Source organism: Sorghum bicolor, chromosome 3, assembly GCF_000003195.3.
Source record: "Sorghum bicolor cultivar BTx623 chromosome 3, Sorghum_bicolor_NCBIv3, whole genome shotgun sequence".
Classification (NCBI taxonomy): domain Eukaryota; kingdom Viridiplantae; phylum Streptophyta; class Magnoliopsida; order Poales; family Poaceae; genus Sorghum; species Sorghum bicolor.
Window position 1 is genome coordinate 1,822,801 of NC_012872.2, and position 17,769 is coordinate 1,840,569.

The 17,769-nt window shown below is 48.1% G+C and overlaps 2 protein-coding genes across 3 annotated transcripts; one reads left to right on the forward strand and one right to left on the reverse strand.

Moving 5' to 3' along the window:
- On the forward strand, window positions 9,180-12,633 carry LOC8081419. 2 transcript variants are annotated; one of them, XM_002454907.2, is made up of 2 exons: window positions 9,180-9,421; window positions 10,480-12,633. In XM_002454907.2, the coding sequence occupies exon 2, from the start codon at window positions 10,595-10,597 to the stop codon at window positions 12,377-12,379; it is 1,785 nt and encodes a 594-aa protein (XP_002454952.1). In that variant the 5' UTR covers window positions 9,180-9,421; window positions 10,480-10,594; the 3' UTR covers window positions 12,380-12,633. The 2 variants fall into 2 exon arrangements, with proteins under 2 accessions (XP_002454952.1, XP_021313451.1); XM_021457776.1 differs by having other exon boundaries at window positions 10,555-12,633.
- Window positions 13,143-17,059, reverse strand: LOC110434083 (sodium/calcium exchanger NCL1). Its single transcript, XM_021457777.1, has 7 exons — window positions 16,585-17,059; window positions 15,061-15,249; window positions 14,672-14,853; window positions 14,414-14,559; window positions 14,057-14,321; window positions 13,676-13,978; window positions 13,143-13,572 (listed from the first exon to the last, which is right to left on the reverse strand). The coding sequence occupies exons 1-7, from the start codon at window positions 16,973-16,975 to the stop codon at window positions 13,324-13,326; spliced, it is 1,725 nt and encodes a 574-aa protein (XP_021313452.1). The 5' UTR covers window positions 16,976-17,059; the 3' UTR covers window positions 13,143-13,323.

Below are 17,769 nucleotides of genomic sequence, written 5' to 3' on the forward strand. Positions count from 1 at the left end.
CAAGCAGCCGGTCGCCGAGGAGGTCCGTTCATGGGAGGGACGCCCTCCAGCATGCCTTGGAGGAGTGGGAACGCCGACGATCACGCTCCCCGATCGCCAGGTCCCGGCTGGCATGCCTGGATCCTCTGCTTGATTTCCACAACAGGCCCGACTTCGACCGGGCTGCCCAGGCAGCCACTCTCTCCCCGGAGGACGATCCTATGCTGCATGAGTATGGCTTCAGCATGCTCCGCATGGACGACTGCAGTGGCAGCCGGTCCAACAAGCTGCTGAGCTACTCGCCCAACAACGACGGCAACTACAGCAGCGGAAGGCAGAGCTCACCGGAGTACCGACCGGTCAGTGGGTCGTGGGCTACCACTACCTCGGCCCAACAGGTGGGCAAGGAGATTGCCTTCGGCCTAGGAATACAGCTCGAAGCGCCCACCAAGAAGCCTGAGCACTTGATGTTGGAGATCTCTGATCTGGTCACCCGTATGGAGATCGACGAGGCGGCCTAGGCCAGTGATCCTGCCCCCAGTTCAGGCGACGCATCTGATGTTGACGATTCAGCCGCTAAGCGCGGGCAGAACCTCAATGCTGCGGCTGACTATGAGACAGAGGCGGTGTCTGCAGCCTTGAGGAAGACACAAGAGGAACCTGAAGATGAGTATGCTGCCTTCTCCTCTGGTTTGTTCAAGGCAGTGCCACCCCCGATCCTGCAGAAGCTAGACCCGCCGGCCCCGTCCAACAGTCGTAGCAAGTGGCGGACTGCGGCACCAAGCCGCTCAAGCACGCGCTTGGCAGCCCGCCCTTCGCCTTTCCCGGTGGCTGAGCGCGCCCAACAGAAGCTCATGAGAGAGCTCAGCTTCGTCAGTGGTAAGTCTGTGGCACCAGATGCGGCAGTCACGGCCTACATCGACATGTACGGGGAGGACCTTCCAGATGACGCTGTGTAGGCCATCAGGGCGGCGACAAGGCTGGGGAACAAGGAGCTGACTCAGGCGTTGGCGGCCATTGCAGCTGATTCTGGTGTGTCGCTGATGGAGGCTGTTTAGTTTGCCATCGATGGAGATCAGTCGTGCTTCACCGACTCATGTATCTTAGGATAGTGTCAGCGTCGGCCGGTCTTCAACCGGTTTCAGTTAGGTCCTGTGTGCTTTGCCGTTTGTTCCTTGGGCTGGAGGTCAGTGTCTGGGTGGTTAGTTTCTGGTTCTCTGAGGTGCTGGGTTGCAGTGCGAATTGGCTGGATGGTTTGTGTACTGGGCTGGATGGTTTGTGTACTGTTTTTTCCTCCAATGTAGTTCCACGGTTGCTGGCCAGATGTGTCTTGTTGTTCAACTTGCTCTGTTTATCTTCTGTGGTGCCAACTGCTGCCTTGCCTCTCTCTCGGTTGACCACTGCTGCTTGTGTTGGTAACAAGTGTGTGGCCCGTTGCTTGATTGCTGTTGAATATGGGTGACATCAAATTGATCTGCTGGAATGTACGTGGCCTCAATTGCGCTGCACGTAGAGAAGCTGTGAAAATCTCGCTTCAGCAAACCCGACCTGATATTGTTTGCCTTCAGGAGACTAAACTAGACAGTATTGACAGGTTCTTGGCATTGGAGTTCTTAGGGCCAGCATGTATGGGGTTTGAATACTTCGCTGCTGAATCAACCCGTGGCGGTATTCTGGTGGCTTGGGATCAGAACCTGATACAAGCTGGGCCACCCCATAGGCAGAGGTTCAGCATTTCGATAGAACTGACTATGAAGCTATCTAATGCATCCTTCCTCCTCACCTCGGTGTATGGCCCAACTGATGACAGCTTGAAGAGTTTATTCCTAAATGAGCTGGTTCACTGTCAACCGATGGCGGGCATTGCGCGGCTGTGTCTGGGAGACTTCAACTTGATCTGTGAGGCAAGGGACAAAAACAACGATAACATCAACCGTAGGAATATGGGCCGTTTTCGTCGAGCGTTGGATGCGAGCGAGCTAATAGAGATAAGACTGCTAAATAGGCGATACACTTGGAGTAACGGCCGGGCATGTCCCACTCCTGTTCACCTCGACAGAGTTTTCTGCAATAAAGATTGGGACTCCATCTTCCCGGCGGTGAGTCTGCTAGCACTATCCAGTTCCCTATCAGATCACTCCCCTCTCTACTTATGCACTCAACAAAGGGCGCCAAGCGCCAAGAGCGTTCAGTTTCAAATTTGAACAATTCTGGACACAAGTGCCGACCTTCCTGGACACCGTTGCCGCTGCTTGGAGTAGTCCTGTCAGGGGAACTTCGCCACTGATGATCTTCCACAACCGTCTCTCCACCACAGCCCGGTCCCTCCGTCGCTGGAGTAGGACACTTTTTAGCGAAGCACGGACACAACTCCTATTGGCCAATGAGGTCATCCTTCGGCTTGATACGGCTCAGGAATCGAGAGCTCTAAACACTCAGGAACTAGCACTACACAAAGAACTGAAGGCCAGGGTACTAGGATGGGCCGCTATTGAGCGTTCTCGGAGGCGGCAAAGTTCCCGTCTGCTTCAGATAAAAGAGGGTGATGCATGCACAAGATTTTTTCATCAGAAAGCAAAAGGTAGGAGGAGTAGGAATCTTATTGCCTATCTTAAGGATGATAGTGGCTGCATTTCCTGGAACCATACTGCGAAGGAGAGCATCCTGCACCAACACTTTGTGCAAATCCTTGGAAGGACAGCGCAAAGAACATGCACACTAGACTGGGATCGACTTGACCTCAGTTGTGTCCTTGATCCAAGCCTCGATCTGCCATTCTCTGAGACTGAGATCAGGAACACAATCCATGAGATGCCGGGTGACAAGGCCCCAGGGCCAGACGGCTTCACTGGAACCTTTTACAAAGTCTGCTGGCACGTCATTAAGGATGATCTTATGGCAGCTGTTGATTGTTTCTACCACCTGCGTGCTGGACCAATAGAACATCTTAATGGCGCCTACATTACTCTCATCCCGAAGAGCGAAGTACCTGAGCATGCCAGAGATTTCCGACCAATTAGTTTAATCCATTCTTTTGCCAAGTTGATCACCAAAACATTAGCCATCCGTCTGTCAAGGCATATTGATCGTCTGATCTCAAGCTCACAGAGCGCATTCATCAAGGGTCGCTGTATCCAAGACAACTTCATGTATGTCCGTAACCTAGCACGGGCATATAACAGAACAAAGACACCGGCTCTTCTTTTTAAGCTGGACATCTCCAAAGCCTTTGACACGGTGTCATGGGAATATATGCTAGAACTACTTGAGCATAGAGGGTTTAGTTACAGGTGGAGAAATTGGTTAAGCCTCATCTTCACTAGTGCACACTCCTCAGTAGCTTTAAATGGAGTCCCAAGGGAACGTATAAAACATGCAAGGGGACTCCGTCAGGGTGATCCACTCTCTCCATATCTGTTCATTCTGGCCATTGATGCTCTACAGCGGATCTTGGACATAGCCACAGAGGATGGTATCCTGAGCCCCCTGAGAGGCAGGTATGCAAAACTGAGACTGTCCCTTTATGCTGACGATGCAGTTATCTTCCTCAACCCAGTCAACGAAGAAGTTGCTGCACTTTTCAATATTCTGGACCAATTTGGGAATGCCAGCGGCCTCAAGTTAAATGTGTCAAAATGCTTGGTTGCACCTATCAGATGCCTTGGGCTTGACCTCGACCAAATCCTAGCACCATTCTCTGGACAGAGGGTTTCCTTTCCGATCAGGTATCTGGGACTACCGCTAACGCTGGGGCGCCTAAAGCTAGTTCATGTCCAGAACATCATCGACAAAGCAAGAACGAAGCTCGCTGGGTGGCAAGGCCGGCTCCTGAACATAGCTGGGCGCCGCGAACTGGTACGCTCGGTCCTCAGCGCAATCCCAACCTACCTCTTGTCCGCGCTTAAGGTGCCGAAACAGCTGCTCAAAGACATCGACAAAGCGCGTCGCCGTTTCCTGTGGGCAGGGGACAGTGAGGTCACAGGTGGCAAATGCAAGGTGGCTTGGACCTTGGCGGCTAGGCCTATTGAATTTGGGGGGCTTGGTATCCTAGACCTCGAAAAATTCAGTAGGGCTCTCCGTCTCCGTTGGTTATGGTATTCCTGGGCAGAGCCACAGAGGGCATGGAGGGGGACGGCAATGCCAATCGACGACACTGACACGGCCCTGTTTGCAGCTGCTACAACAGCGACTGTCCGCAATGGGCGCAAGGCTCTCTTCTGGCACTCGAATTGGGCGTATGAGCAACCTTTGTCAACCAAGTTCCCGCTGTTATATAATCATAGCAGAAGAAAGAACAAAACCATCAAAGCAGCCCTGCAGAATGGTGCCTGGATCAAGGACATTGCTCATGGCCTGAACAATGACCTATTGGCCGAATTTTTTAGGTTGTGGAATCTACTGCAATCCTTGCACCTCAACTTGAACAACACAGAGGAGGACCAAATCCACTGGAAATTGGAGTCCAGTGGGAAATACACCGCCAAGTCTGCTTATAACATTCAGTTCAGTGGCAGTATACTCTCCAACTACCCAAAGCTAGTATGGAAGGCGTGGGCACCACCGAAATGTAAATTCTTCCTATGGTTGCTACTCCAGGACCGGCTATGGACAGCAGCGAGACTGCAAGTGCGTGGTTGGGAAAACAACTATTTATGTGGCCTTTGCATCCGGAATCTGGAAACTGCTATGCATCTGTTTGTCGAGTGTCCCTTCTCTTGCTGTGTCTGGGAGCAGGTAGCCGACTGGAGCAACTGTGGGAACCTGCAGCCGGTGCAATGGGGCACAACGGCGGATGTCGAGGAATGGTTCCTGAAGATGATCGAGCAAGGGAACAAAACAGCCCACACCCTGGCGATCCTCACGGCGTGGTGCATCTGGAATCAGCGAAACGGCGCCATCTTCAGAAACAAGATCAGCACGCCGGCGCAGGTTTGCTCACGTATCAAAGAGGAAGCCCTCTCTTGGAAATTGGCTGGTGGGAAGGTCCTCGGAACTCTCTTTGTCGAAAACAACACTATGAGTAATTAGTTTAGCTCTCTAAACCTCCTGCGGCGGTCTGCCACAGTGGGGCCGCACCACCCGTGCGCTAGGTTGTAAACTCCTTCTATCTTATTAATCCAAGGCCGGCCAGCCGGTTCTTTTAAAAAAAAAATCAAAAGCTCATCGCTATTTCTCTTAACTTCTAATGGCGACGTAGAGTTATTGGCAATGGTGGTATCAACTGACCCTCCTCTGGCATCTAATAGCTCATGGGGACGACGACCTGCAGAATTGATTATATTTCCATGCTCATCATTTCATCAATATATAGAATATATGTACATATATAGGAACGAATACTTACATTGTGCTTGCATTGCTAGGGATCCGAAAAAAATAGCGCCCAAGAACATGATCGTCATCAGGCTGTTGTTCCGCCTCATCACGGTCAACTCTTGTTGATACATATACAGACTTGAGCGACCAGGAGAACACTATATAGAGGTCGGACGTGCTGCATGCATGGCACTAATTGATTACTGCTATATATCAACCTTATACTTTCACAGCTACTATCATACGCCTTATATATATATATATATATATATATATATATATATATATATATATATATATATATATATATATATATATATATTGTAATATTTATATATTTCTTCGATATTTTTATCATACAAGAATATCTAGACCTAAAGTATCCTAGTTTTTGCTATGAAATATGACAAACATGTCTCATGTATACTCAATATTTATCTAGAAAGTTCCAAAAATATACATCGATATCTTTTGCACTAACATTTAACTTATATGTTTTACCATCTTGGCCTCCTACCCTAGTGAGAAGTTTTGCAGTTCCTTCATCTCCTATATTTTTTATATCAACATCACTCCTTTGGATACACATGATGCTCCTGAAATTTGTTAACAAAAATATGAGATAGACACATTTGATATGTGGATCCATCTATCGGCCTATAGTCTTTATACTTTCTTTTTTCTTTCTCCTCAATCAATTCTTACTACTCTCAATGTATCCGCATAGGGTGGTGACTGCCTCTTCTCCCCTCGCGGCCGAGCTCGCCCTAATGTTTCACAGGGTGCTCGTCAAGGCACGCTTATGCGCTAGTCGGAGGGGCACTATCTTGCCTAAGGGTGTAGACGGAGAATAAGCGGGGTGCCCTAGATCCAAGGTTGTGTTGTTTGAGGAAGGGACGACAAGTAGCGGTAGAGGTGATAAGCGCGCCTGGAGGAGGCTAGCGGTAAGCTCGGCTAGAAGGAAGGCGCGCTATGGGTGCAACTGGGGGCATCCGACGGATGGTGGCAGGAGGATGGGCAGAGATGATGGGCACGAAGTTGCATAGGCAACAATCGTAGCCTGAAGGAGAAAGAGGCAGCACCGACATGTGAGAAGCGTGGACGAGAGGAGACATTGTAGGGGTGGATGGATAAGGTTAGATGAAGTGTTGACTTATGTCAGGGAGGATAAGGTGCAATATGTAAGGTGGACTAGGTCTAACATTTCTATTTCTATATAACTTTGAGTCTATACTTTTTTGTTTTTATTTATTCAATAAGATAATAATATATTTGATGTATAAGACATTGGAGAATGTCTAGGCAGATCACCTATGGATACCGTATAGCATTTTTTAGGATTATAATTAGATACATATCATTCAAAATATCACGGTTTGAAAAGATATATCATTACTATTCAGGATATATTAAAAACATACTAATATAATTTTACACATCTCCAAAAATTCATAATTTTTAATCTAAATTGTATCTTTTCCCTCTTCTATCTTTTCTCTCTCTGTTCTATTTCGCCAATGTGACGGCACGCCACTGGCGTGTGCTGTACCCACGCACATGAAGTTGGCCACAGGAAGCGAGAAAATGGCATTATGCATTATGCCATTATGAAAATCGAGCTTCATAATTTTGTCATCCCACAAATAGGATTCACATGTTTGCCATTCTCAAACGATGCACACCCTCAAATATGCCCTGAGCAGAATTTCAATCTAACTAAAATTTTTTCTTTGCCATGCCTCCTTATTCTTATCCATTCATTCACGGGAGACATTCGCCGATGCCACCGAACCTGCCGCCCGAGCTACACACCACCAAGCACCTCCCATCCCGGCTCGTGTCGACGCTCAAGCGCGCATGCGACCTCGCTGCACCGCGCATTGGCGCGTTGCTCGATGAGCTCCGCCCGGACCTCCTCCTCTTCGACTTCCTCTACCCGTGGGCGCCGCTCGAGGCTGCAGCCCACGGAGTGCCAACGGTGCACTTCAGCACCTGCAGCACCACCGCTACCTCCTTCTTCGTCCACTGCCTCGACAGCGCCCGCGCCGGCCGCGCGTTTCTGTTCTAGGGTGTCGGGCTTGGCAGCGCTGGGGAGGAGGCCAAGTACACGTCCCTGTTTGCCGTCTGGGAGCACCCCGACGCCCTGGTCCCCGAGCACGACCGCCTGCTGCTCATCCTCGCGCGCTCCTCGGGCTTCGTAGCCATCAAGATGTGAACCGACATCGAGCAACCCTACATGGGCTATCTCTCCGAGCTCCTGGGCGGCAAGGAGATCGTCCCCGTCGGCCCGCTGCTCGTGGACGACTCGGACGCCAGTCAAGATGGCAACGGGTACCCGAAATCCGATGAATTTTTACTTTATTAGGGCAAGGATATGGCCATATGGGTCAATTTCTCTACCCTTGGATTTATTAATGGGTAAAAATTTAGACCTAACGGGTTTATGGTCATGGGTCTGGGGATGTAGTACCCAACTCCATAAATCCATGAATTTTTAAAACCCGATCCATCATAGTGAAACAATCATATGAGTCCATAATATTCTAAATTTTTCTATAAACTACTACATTCAGAGACATATACAAGATAATATGTCTATTCAAGTGAAAAATAGAATGAATACAATTTCATATTCTGAGACATGATTTTTATGTTTTATTTTTTCTTTGTTGCTATGTGGATGTGCCCATGGGTAACCCGATGGGTATCTGTGACGCGATGGGCATGAGTCTAGGCACCAAATTAAACCCGTCATAGGTCGTGGATTTTTTAGTGAGCAGATTTTATGTTCATGGGTATGAGTTTGGGCTAACAAAACCTAGCGGATAGACGCCAGCGACCCGTGAATGAATGGATAAGGAGGATGGGCAAAACGGAAAGAGAAAAAAGATATGGCAAAAAATGTTTTAATTAGATTAAAATCTTGCCTAGTCATATTTAAGGGTATGCATAATGACAAATGTGCTAATCCCATCTTCGGATGGTAAAATTGTGAAACCTGATTTTCATAATGGCAGAATTGCCCTTTTCTCACAAGAAGCTGATCCTTGCCCGCACGCCCCTTGGCCCACCGCCTAGAGTAAAAATGGCAACGGGCACAATGCCCGCGGATACTAGTGCCGCATGCCCGCACCCGCGAGCAAACTTGCGTGCCCGTATCCGCGCCCGTCATCCGTCACGGGCGCCATCCTGTGCCCGCGCCCGCCATCCGCGGGCATTCCTTGCCCGCAGGCGTGCCCGCGTGCCCGCCAGATCTGGCGGCGAAAGGCAACTGGACGGGGAAGGCAGCTTGACGAGGACGAGGATGTGCGCCAGCGTGAAGTAACCCGGTGCAGAGCAGCTTGACCACGGCGCAAGTAGGGAGGCGCGACGTAGCCGCCACGAGTGGAGGAGCAAAAGTCGAGTCGCGTGGGTGACGGTGAGGGTCTGTGGCGGTGGGTGTCTCCGGTCGCCGCGAGTGGAGAAAGAGCAGGAGCAGCATGCGACCGCTCACGCGACCGAGTGGAGGAGAGCAGAGCCCGCGCATGCGACCGAGTGGAGGAGAGGAGAGCAAGAGCCGCATGGCTTGTGAGTTGTGACGGTGAGGAGGGGAGCGAGGAGAGGGTCGCGCGAGTGGCGGCGGCGGCCACTAGTCGGCTGCTGGGGACGGCAATTTGGGAGAAAGAAGCCCTAATTTGAAGAATATATACCTCTTTTTAAGTGACCCCACTTGTCAGTGCGGGTTTGGCGGATTTGCGGGTGCGGACAAGGTATTCTCTTGCCCGTATATCTTTGCCTGCTGGGCACAACTGTGTGCCCGCGCCCGTGCCCGCGGGCACAAAGTGACGCCCGTATCCGCGTCTGACGGGTCGGATGCCCGCGGGCACGCGGATATTTCTTGCCCGTTGCCATCTTTAGCCTAGAGTCGTCTCGCCCGCGGCCTACCTCCTCATCCGCTCGCCGCGCCGCAACCCCGGAGGGCGGAGGAGACTGCGCTCAGTCGAGCACCACCTGGGGCCCAGCATCCTCGCGACCATCTCCGGCACGACGTCCGCCCTCTGCAGCCCCGGTGTCCCTGCGACCGTCGCTGCTGTCCTACTTCGCCACTGGCCACCTTGCCCCGCGACGAGGACCACCAGAACACTAGGTATTCCCTCCCCTTGGACGGTTGGTCCTCCCTTCCTTCCTGCTGTGCTAAATCGTGCGCCCAAACCTTAACGTAATTCATAGGTAAAAGAAATCGTGCGCCCAAACCCTAACATACTATTTGTAATCCGATTTGAATCTAATTACAGGTGTATATGCATGTATATGCCTACTAACTTCGATTGCTTTGCAAAAATTATTGGGTGTACATGTGTACACCCATGTCCTTTACTGGGTCCGCCGGTTTGGTTGTTGGTGGTCGGGTACCAATATTTATGTATCCTGCAAAAACATAACCTGAGTTGAACTGAATCCCTATGCTCCAGATCTATATGGGTTTTTGCTTGGATAGTTGTTTATTATCTTCCAAAAAAACAAACTTAGTTGCCGAATAAGTGAACTAGCTTCTTGGCACAAAATTCCAGTTCGTAATTTATTGGTGAGAATGGAGAGGCAGTAACAAAGATAAAAACAAAGCATTGTTTTTTGTTTTGTTTTGTTTTGTTTTTCGATAGGAATAAGCCATGGTTACTGGAGACCATTTTGTTTTCACTTCACCATTGATGTGCTGACTTCAATCACCAGGAAGCTGATGGTGTCCACTGTCCACCATTGCAAATCGAATCGAACTTAGTCGGTGATGCTATTTTGGTAAATACGTATTTGAGTTCTCCTGCATGACCACTTCATGTGTAGTGAGGTCCTTTTAATTCCTAGAGTTTGTAATTCGGCTGCGCATGAACTTGCCAGCCTTGGCTTGAATTGGGACCTGGGTGAGTCTTGTGTCTGGATAAACCCCCTCTCAGAGTTTGTTAAACAGTTGGTAGCCCATGACGCTGTCAATTCCATTGGTTCAATGACAAGGCCCTAGAGCCAGCAATTAACTGAAAAAAACGTATTTGAGTAGTAAATTCTGCAAGTGTAGCTAAAGATATCATCAGCATACAATGTAGGTTACTAAAGGATAACAAACTATATTGAAGTCACACCTGTTTTCTCCTGGAACGAAACCTTCTTTTGTTCCTTTAATGACAACTTACTTTTGTTAATGCTGTGCAGGTCAGTACTTTTGCAGCTAAAGGGATAATTCACATTTGTTGCTATCAAGTTGTTTGAAAGTTTTATATGATTCAGAGAAAAACAGATATTCTTCAGCTAGTGGATCTGCTCATTGATGGAAGGCGACCAGATTTTGGTTCAGGCAGAGCAGAACCTTATACCAGGTGCACAAACTCTTGTCATTGGTCAAGAGTTTGCAGATGTTGACACATGTCGGAAGGCTATCAAGGACATGGCCATTGCTTTGCACTATGAGCTCCGTGTGGTGAAATCCGATCGTAGCCGTTTCATCGCAAAGTGCTCAAAAGAAGGTTGCCCTTGGCGTGTGCACATCGCCAAGTGCCCCGGTGTTCCAACTTTCACTGTCCGGACTTTGCACGGAGAGCACAAATGTGAGGGTGTTCTGAACCTTCATCATCAGCAGGCTACTGTTGGTTGGGTTGCTAGGTCTGTGGAGGCAAGGCTCAGGGATAACCCACAGATTAAGCCAAAGGAGATACTGCAGGATATTCGGGAGCAGCATGGGGTTGCTGTTTCTTATATGCAGGCATGGCGTGGAAAGGAGAGAAGTATGGCTGCAGTTAATGGTACTCTTGAGGAGGGATACCACTTTCTTCCTGCATATTGTGGGCAGATTGTTAAGACGAATCCTGGTAGTGTTGCAACATATAGAGGTATTGGACCAGGGAATGCCTTCCAGCGATTGTTTGTCTCGTTTCGTGCATCCATTTATGGTTTCTTAAATGGGTGCAGGCCCCTTCTAGAAATTGACAAGGCTGACTTGAAGGGAAAGTATCTTGGGACATTGCTATGTGCATCAGCTATTGATGCTGATCACATGATGTTCCCTCTAGCATTTGGTATTGTTGATTCTGAGAGTGATGATAACTGGAATTGGTTTATATCGGAATTGAGGAAGATGCTTGGAGTTAACACAGATAAGATGCCAGTCTTGACTATACTTTCTGAGAGAAAAAGCCAAGTGGTTGAAGCGGTTGGATCTAATTTTCCCACTGCTTTTCATGGATTTTGCTTGAGATACGTAAGTGAGAATTTTCGTGATGAGTTCAAGAATACTAAACTGCTTAACCTTTTCTGGAGTGCTGTTTATGCTCTCACACCATCAGAATTTGATGCAAAAGTAAATGAAATGATGCAAGTTCAAGATATTATGCCATGGTTACAGCGTTTTCCGCCAAACCTGTGGGCAGTTTCTTACTTTCAGGGTATCAGATATGGTCATTTTAGTCTTGGGATAACTGAGATATTATATAACTTGTCCCTTGACTGTCATGAACTTCCCATTGTGCAAACCATTGAGCACATCAGGCATCAACTGACTTGCTGGTTTGCTGAACGTCAGAACTTGGCACAGTCATACAACTCGGTTCTTGTTCCGTCAGCTGAGAAACTTATTTCAGAAGCTATCCATGACTCACAATGCTATCAAGTCCTTCGAGCAAACAAGGTGGAGTTTGAGGTTGTGTCATCGGAGCGAACAAACATTGTCGACACTCAAGCTAGGTCCTGCTCATGCCGCCGATGGCAAATTTATGGCATTCCATGTGCACATGCTGCTGCTGCACTGCTTTCATGTGGTGAAGACCCCCGCCTCTATGCTCATGACTGCTTCAGCGTAATGAAGTACCGGGAAACCTATTCCCAGCCAATATATCCAATTCCGGACAGGAGCCACTGGAACAATTCATCTCCCGGGTTACAAGGTGTAGTCAGCAAGGCTGATGTGATCCTTAGCCCACCCAATATCCGGAGGCCTCCTGGTCGACCCAAGATGAAGATTCTAAAGATAGAGAGCATGAAGCGTCCGAAACGGATCATTCAGTGTGGTCGATGTCATCTTCTAGGGCATTCTCAAAAGAAGTGCTCTTTGCGGATCTGATGCATATCCATTGATGTACACTGAACTTTGTTTTATTGATAATTTAGGAATTTCATTCATGCTTGTTCGTATCAGGTGTAGTTAGTTCTTTTGTGTTAGTACTTCTGTAGTTCTATATAGCTCTGCCTCTGAAATCATGTCGACGTTGAGCACTCTGTCTATTGCACTGAAAGTGTCTATACGCAAACTGCCGTTTCAGAGGAACAACAATCTGTCACTGTGTTTTTTTAATGATTTTTGCAGTTATGGCTCTATACTTCTATTTACGATCTAGGGACCCTGAATCCCTGATCCAATTTATAATTCATGATTTTATTTTCATCATGACTTTGATTTAAGGGCCAATTTGACAAAGCCTTGACTTTAGCTCCTGCTCGTAGAGCAATTTTTTTTACGGAGTTGCAGCCGTTTCACAAAACGCTAGGCAAAAAGGGTTATGTGCCAGTTTTGTTATAATATTTAAGTTTACGAGATGGAAAAGCCACGTTTTCATGGCTCGGTCTTCTCGGTAGGAAAATAGCTCTGTATCCGCCTTTTCTTTACCGGAGCTTTTGACGCTGGTTCAGTAGGGCTTCAGCCTTCAGCCGGAGCTGCTCCAAGGCCTGTTTGGACGCCTGTATGGACCTCAATCCATGTGTGTTGAAATGATTTGGGATGATATTTTTCATACCAAATCACTCAACACACGTGGATTGAAATAAATACACGAGCATCAAACGAGACCAAGTGGCAGAGTAGAGTGTGAGCTTAAAATGCAGCTGTTGTGTTACGAAGTACGTGCTTTGGATACTCAAGGAAACAGAACAAGTAGAACATGATTACATCACATGAGAAAGTCTGGACAGATAGCTTCACAGGAGTCAAAATTACAAGAAGGTCAAACAGAAACACCGGCGGCTGTTAAAAACCAGGTGTTCCAATCAGGTCGTGTTCACTCGAGGAGCCTATGACCAGCCAAAGACATAGTCGAGGATGTAGACGATGACCAGCGAGAACGGATAGAGCATGTAGGCGACGAGGCAGGTCCAGAGCGGGAACGTCGTCCGGAAGCTGGTGAAGAGGGCCATGACGACGCAGACCAGCAGGATGATGAGCACCTCCGATGAGAAGTCCCACGTCAGGTTCCTGAAGTAGATGAGCGCCAGGAACACACCGAGGCACAGCGTGTTGTTCATCGTCACCCCGCCATACACCTGCGAATCAAGAAGAAGCGTCGTAAAATGTCTGTTGCGGACGATGCATCAGTCGCGTGTTTGTCGGTGGTAGTGTGGTACAAGTACAACAACGACCACGTACCTCGGAGAAGGTCAGGGAGCAGGTCCTCTGCTTCTTCCTGCTGGCGAAGATGATGGCGGAGACGGCCTCGCTGGAGTTGGTCGCAAGCGGGAGGGCGATGAACGAGATGAAGAAGGACGGGATGTGTGTGGCGTTGGAGAAGTTGTGAACAGCGTCCACGAGCGGGTCTGCGAACGCGGCCGCGATGGCAGCACCCAGTAGCAGCAGTGCCACAGCCTTGGTGATGCACCACCCAGGGTTCTCCACGCTCTCCACCGCCTCATCGGACCTGTCAATCAGCTGGTCGTGCTCCTGCCGTGTCCTCTGTGTGATTCCATTCCATTCCCTTCGCATCAGTGCACAATTCCTAAGCTACTGGAGTCTGCAGGGCAAGCAGATTACCTCGTGGTATTCATTGAACTTGCTGGAGAAGGCGCCACCCGCGGGCATGTTGCGCTTGAACTCGTTGAGCCATTTCTTCATCCCCTGCACAAACTCCTCCTCCTCAACGATATCGTTGCGGGACGTATCGAAGTCAGCCATGACCTTGTCAACCGCATCTGTCCTGTCAAATTCAACCTCCTCAAAGTTGATACCGATGATGAGAGCGTGGAGCTCGGCACGGGACAGGGAGCGGCTCTCGTCCATGTCTATCTTGTGGAACAGCCTGCGTGTCAGCACAAGACAAGGTTCATGACATTTCCATGAAACAGTGTGCTCCTAACTACCGTATGCAACAAGGTGTTCAGAGGATCACACTTTCTGATGACGTCTTCATTGGGTGTGCCATCATCGTTTAGCAGACGACCGAGTGACTGCAATTGGGCGTGCTTCAGTATCCCAGAGATCACGTGCTTGTGCTTCGCATATGCAAGCTTCCTCCTCTGAATCCAAGGCTGGAAAACCTGGTGCAAGATTTGAGGATCCAATTTCCCGGTCAAAGTTATCCTTATAATCTAGAACTGCCAATCCTGTTATCGTCTCAGGAGGCTAATTGCCAGAATGTATTTTATTTACCTGATACAGACAGTAGGAAAGTACAAGCAAGAAAGACACAATGAGGGCCAGCAACATAGCTAGACGCTGCCCGTGGTGGGTCTTCAACATCTTTGGGAACTGAGCGATGATGAAGGGGATAACAGATAGCCCCATGATCCGCGCAGCATAGCTGGTCTGCACATCGGTTGTAATACCAGTGCCTGCCACCAATTTTTCCAGTCAGTAAAAAAGGAGGGAAAACTAAACACAATTGTTCAGGATTAGTGATTGAGTATGTTATTAGTTGTTATAAATAGGTATCCCCTCTATCTAAATGGACAGTTCACTGTCCTACTTCAAAAGTATATGATAAACAACCATTAGACGGTCACCATTAGAAACACTTTGCATAAGAGAAAGCATTATACCAGTCAAGCTGAAGCCCTTGGTGTCTGTTACATCAACTGCCTCACGGTTTGGCCCAAGGTCACACTTGCCAACAACGACACAGGTTCCCCAAAGCAGGGTGAGGAGGAAGACGGTGGAACCAGCAAGCAGCCCCATTCCGATCAGTACCTGACTCTGTGCCTCCTCTTTACTCCCGGAGAGGCCAGATACTGTAAAGTGATCAACAAACAGATCAGGATAAACCTTTTCTCAGGTAAACATTAAACAGATCAGAATTGTAGTTGCACGTGCAAGCACATAGCTGAATATTCACCATTTAGTTTCATGATTCAGTATATCGATGAAGAGAAATATGTTTGATCAATTACAATAAACAAACTGAATTTTACATTATACTATCACAGAAACAAAAGCACATAATTTACAAACATTTTCTCCTACCACATTAGATTTTTCTTTTTCCTTTTTAAAGTGGCTGCAGGAGTAGCAAGCCATTTTCTTAACAGAGTAGGATGAAAATAAATATAACGAGTTTGTAGGCTACTGTGGTGTTCATTGTTCAAACCAGAATAATGATCTGATCACATGCGGTTGTTCTACAGCACAATAGTGCAATGTCATATCCATAATTAAGTCTATGTAGGCATAAGGTGCTGTGTCAAATCTGTAATTAAGTCTATGCAGGCATAAGGTGCTATGACATATCTATAATTTAATTAAGCCATTGGTCGAAAAAATAATTTATTTAAGCCTATGTAGGCCCGTGCCACATTGGTACGCTGGGATACGTAGATCGCAGATCGCATCGAGATCTGATCTACTGTGCTAGTTCTGATCTACTGTGTTAGTATTATGATGACAACAGAAACTGCATCCGACTGTAGCAACTAAGTGGTACTCTTTTCTGAGTAAAGCGTAGTACATAACCAATTTCACAGCACAGGAAGCCTATGATTTGGTAAATAAACAGGTAATGCTTGCTGTAGTAAATAAAAAAAAAGTCAATTATGCAAGGCAAATAAAAGTGAAAGGAAAAGGTTAAAAGTCAAAAGAAAAGGCTTTGATGGAGCTTTTAGAAAGCTAAAACTAAACCAACTGATGAATTTCAGAAAAAAAGCAGAGCGGTGGCCAGGCTTTTTATCCCTGGAATAATCAAAGGCTCCATAAAAAGGAATAGCTCGAAAGCTTATGCTCTGATCCAGTCATCCAGTAACAAAGCAAATTAGACTGCTAGAAAAATCAGATCTGAAGCAAAACAAATAGGAGTAACAGAAAAAGCGTTAAAAAGACGAAAGCGAAAGGATGTTTTGAATTCTATCATTACGATTCCTTTTGCCCTGCCAATAGCAAGAGCAGTTCAACGATACTTTCTAAGTTGAAGCGCGAACAAAGCAAAGCTCGGTGGAAACTAATGCTAGACTCGAGCCATGAACTAGCTAGGAGCAGGCAACCGAATGCTTGGCGATTCATCAAAGCAAAGCACAGAATGAGGCGGCGAGCTACGGAAGGAAGCGAAGCGAAGGAAGGCGAGGAGGAGAGCGAACCGAGGACGAGGAGCGCGTCGGGGAGGGCGCCGAGGATAGGGAGGAGGAGGCCGCCGACGAGGCCGGGCCCCATGATCTCGAGCAGCAGCTCGCTCCCCGTGGACAGGTACGTGGCCGCCTTGTACATGAGGAACCCGTAGGTCAGCACCAGGAAGAGATTCCCGAGCACGGTGGTGGTGCAGGGTAGGAAACCGTAGGACTGCTCGCACTTCTCCTCGGCCGCCTTCCCCGCGGCCGCGGCCGGCGGGGAGCCCGAGAGGCGGATCACCGAGAGGAGCGGTGCTGACGGGGCGCCGTCGGAGATGAGGCGGCCGTACGCGGCGGCCGCCAGGAGGGAGAGGAGGAGCGGGACCAGCGGGAAGCCGCGGCGGTGCTGCCGGCGAGTCGACATTGCCGCTAGCTGCGGTGTGGTGGAACCAGGACCAGGTGGGCAGTGGGCTCCTTGCCTGCCTCTCCTTCTCTGGTGCGGAGGACGGGGGCGCGTAGCTTTATACGTCCCGGACTGCCGGATCTTCTGCGGCCGATGGGTATGTAATTTCCTTCTTCGTGGGTCTGGGGGAGAATTGGGGTCGGCTCTCGGCTGTTGCCTGTTGGCTCCGGAAGGGGCAGTGTCGGATGCAAGAAGCGGAGGCGACGCGGTAACATTCTTTACGTGGCGTGCTACAGTCTCCTGTACGCTTTCCGTGTGGCACTTTCTTTGGCTAAAAAATTTTCGAGATACGTCAGGCCTTGTTTAGTTGCAAAAAAATTTGCAATTTTTTTCAGATTTCCCGTCACATCGAATCTTTAGATACATGCATGAAGTATTAAATATAGACAAAAATAAAAACTAATTGCACAGTTTGGTCGAAATTGACGAGACGAATCTTTTGAGCCTAGTTAGTCCATGATTGGATAATATTTGTCAAATACAAACGAAAGTGCTACTATTCCTATTTTGCAAAAATTTTTGGAAGTAAACAAAGCCTGACATATAACATGATAAATAAAATAACTAATTGTATAGTTTATCAGTAATTTACAAGACACATTTTTTAAACATAGTTAGTCTGTAATTAGACAATAATTATCAAATACAAATAAAAATACTACACTAGCTAAATCTAAAAATTTTCATCAACTAAACAAGGCCTAAGATGCCAATCGCCGGCCCGGATGGATATGGAGAGCCGAGAGCGTGAAAGA